Below are 1,863 nucleotides of genomic sequence, written 5' to 3'. Positions count from 1 at the left end.
TACAAAGACACAAGAGCAAGAGGAAGCTAGTGCTTCTAGGCAAGCCAGAAAAGCATTCTGCAGTACAACATGCCAAACTAGAGATCCTAATTCAGCACACGGTGTGGCAGGGAAACCTTCCCTGCAGTGCTAAGCTTTAAATAGTACTTTATTTTATAATATGATATAAGCCAGTGGTGTCAGACATACGGACTGGAAAGTCCTTTAATCCACTTTTGGCTACCACGCAGTTATGTGAACCTAAGGTCTCCAACACTTCCGAGCTGCCTCTCCTCATGCCCATCTCTCCCAATGCCCCCTCCCCCTGGTTTTCTGAGTTGGCATGGCCAGAAGAAGCATCTAGTTTCAGTTATGGGAAGGGGATCAAGTTTCTCACGTAGGCAGTTCAGCAAGGAATGGTAGTTTAGAAGCAGAGACTGAAACAGCAGAAAAGCTAGAAAGCCAATGATACATAGAGGTAAAGTGAAAGATTTATTTCCCCCTTTGTAACAAAACAGTTAAAAGCAAAGACACTTGACAGATTCATATAACCAGTTGCTTTAGCCAGTTATCTCAACCCCCAACCACATAGTAGCATAACAAGTGAATGTTTGAGGTTGTATTGATTCTACTTTAACTTTTGTTTGTTCTCCAATCCTTTTTCAGTAGCATTACAAAACATATTTAGCAGTTACCCACCCTGTAAATCAATTTTAGTCATTTCTCTTTTTAAAAAAAGTCACAATTTGATTTGTAGTTGCTTTTTGTGAACATTATGCAATTTGCTTCTTAACCAGTAATAGTTAGTTCCTAATGCAAGTTGAATCCATATATTAAAAGTTTGAGTTTCTAATTATCAGCAAAATGAGACTTATTGGCCTATGTAATCTGCAGATAGATGGTTTTCTACAGTCTCCCTTTTTCAGATTTAGGGCTTTTCCTGTAAACCTGATGACTTGTCTTTGCAGAGGCTTGTGGTAGCAAATCCGTGTATGATGGGCCAGAACAGGAAGAGTATTCAACATTTGTCATTGATGACCCTAAGGAAACGTATAAAACACTAAAGCAAATCATAGAAGACGTTGTGACTTTAGAACAAGAACATGCTCAGTACAAGAGGGATAAATTCAAGAAGACAAAATATGGAAGCCAGTAAGTAGGGATTGTGCAATACCTCTATAAAATAGTATTTCATTTGCTTACTTCCTGGTTTTCAAAACTATTCATGGTGGGAAACATCCTGCAGTACAGCTGCATGTAAGGTTTTGATTAGGGTTAATGTATTTCTTTTTTTAACAGTTTACAAATAAAGTGCTTACATCTTTTTCAAAGGTAGTATGATTGGTAACAGGTATTTGAGGAAAAATATATTAATAATGGAAACTTTGTAGCACTAGTGTAAAAAAGTGATTCTGTGCCCATCAGATATTTGCTCAGAAGATGCAAATATTTAAGAATTTTGTGTAGTTCAATTTGAATTGTAAGTAAAATTTCCTTTAATCTGCAACATCTATTACCATATTTACTCAATTATAAGATAAGGACCCCTCCTTTAATATGGGGGGAAGCCCCTCACCTTAGAATTGAGTAAGAGGGTGATGGGGGAGTAGGGCAAGTGGCTGTTGTGGCTCAAGCTTCAGCCCCTACCTGGGGTTGTGGCCATAGCTGCAGCTGTTGCCTGTGTTTCCCCCCTCCCCCCACACTGCCTCTGCATCCCATCATCTCCCCCTGCATGTCACCTCTACTGTCCTGCCTGTTTTTCTCACTCCCCGCCCCCACTTATTTTTTCTCCATACCAGCAGGTACTGTACATGCTGTATCCTAGGACACTGACCATGGCCTCAGGCTAGAACAAGGATGGAGCCTGCGGCTGGGGTCAAAGGG

General features: G+C 40.2%; 1 protein-coding gene across 2 annotated transcripts in view; it reads left to right on the top strand.

The window, feature by feature from the left end:
- Positions 1-1,863, top strand: part of RASA3 (RAS p21 protein activator 3) — a 266,603-nt gene that overhangs the window by 263,686 nt on the left and 1,054 nt on the right. For both annotated transcript variants that reach the window (XM_019524666.1, XM_019524665.1), the window contains exon 23: positions 948-1,131. In XM_019524666.1, the coding sequence (XP_019380211.1) occupies positions 948-1,131 (184 nt within the window). The remainder of the gene's footprint in view (positions 1-947; positions 1,132-1,863) is intronic.

This window comes from Gavialis gangeticus, unplaced genomic scaffold, assembly GCF_001723915.1.
Source record: "Gavialis gangeticus isolate Ggan-Ray unplaced genomic scaffold, GavGan_comp1, whole genome shotgun sequence".
NCBI lineage: Eukaryota > Metazoa > Chordata > Crocodylia > Gavialidae > Gavialis > Gavialis gangeticus.
The sequence above is the reverse complement of the archived record's forward strand: the minus strand, read 5'-3'. Positions and strand labels throughout refer to the sequence as shown.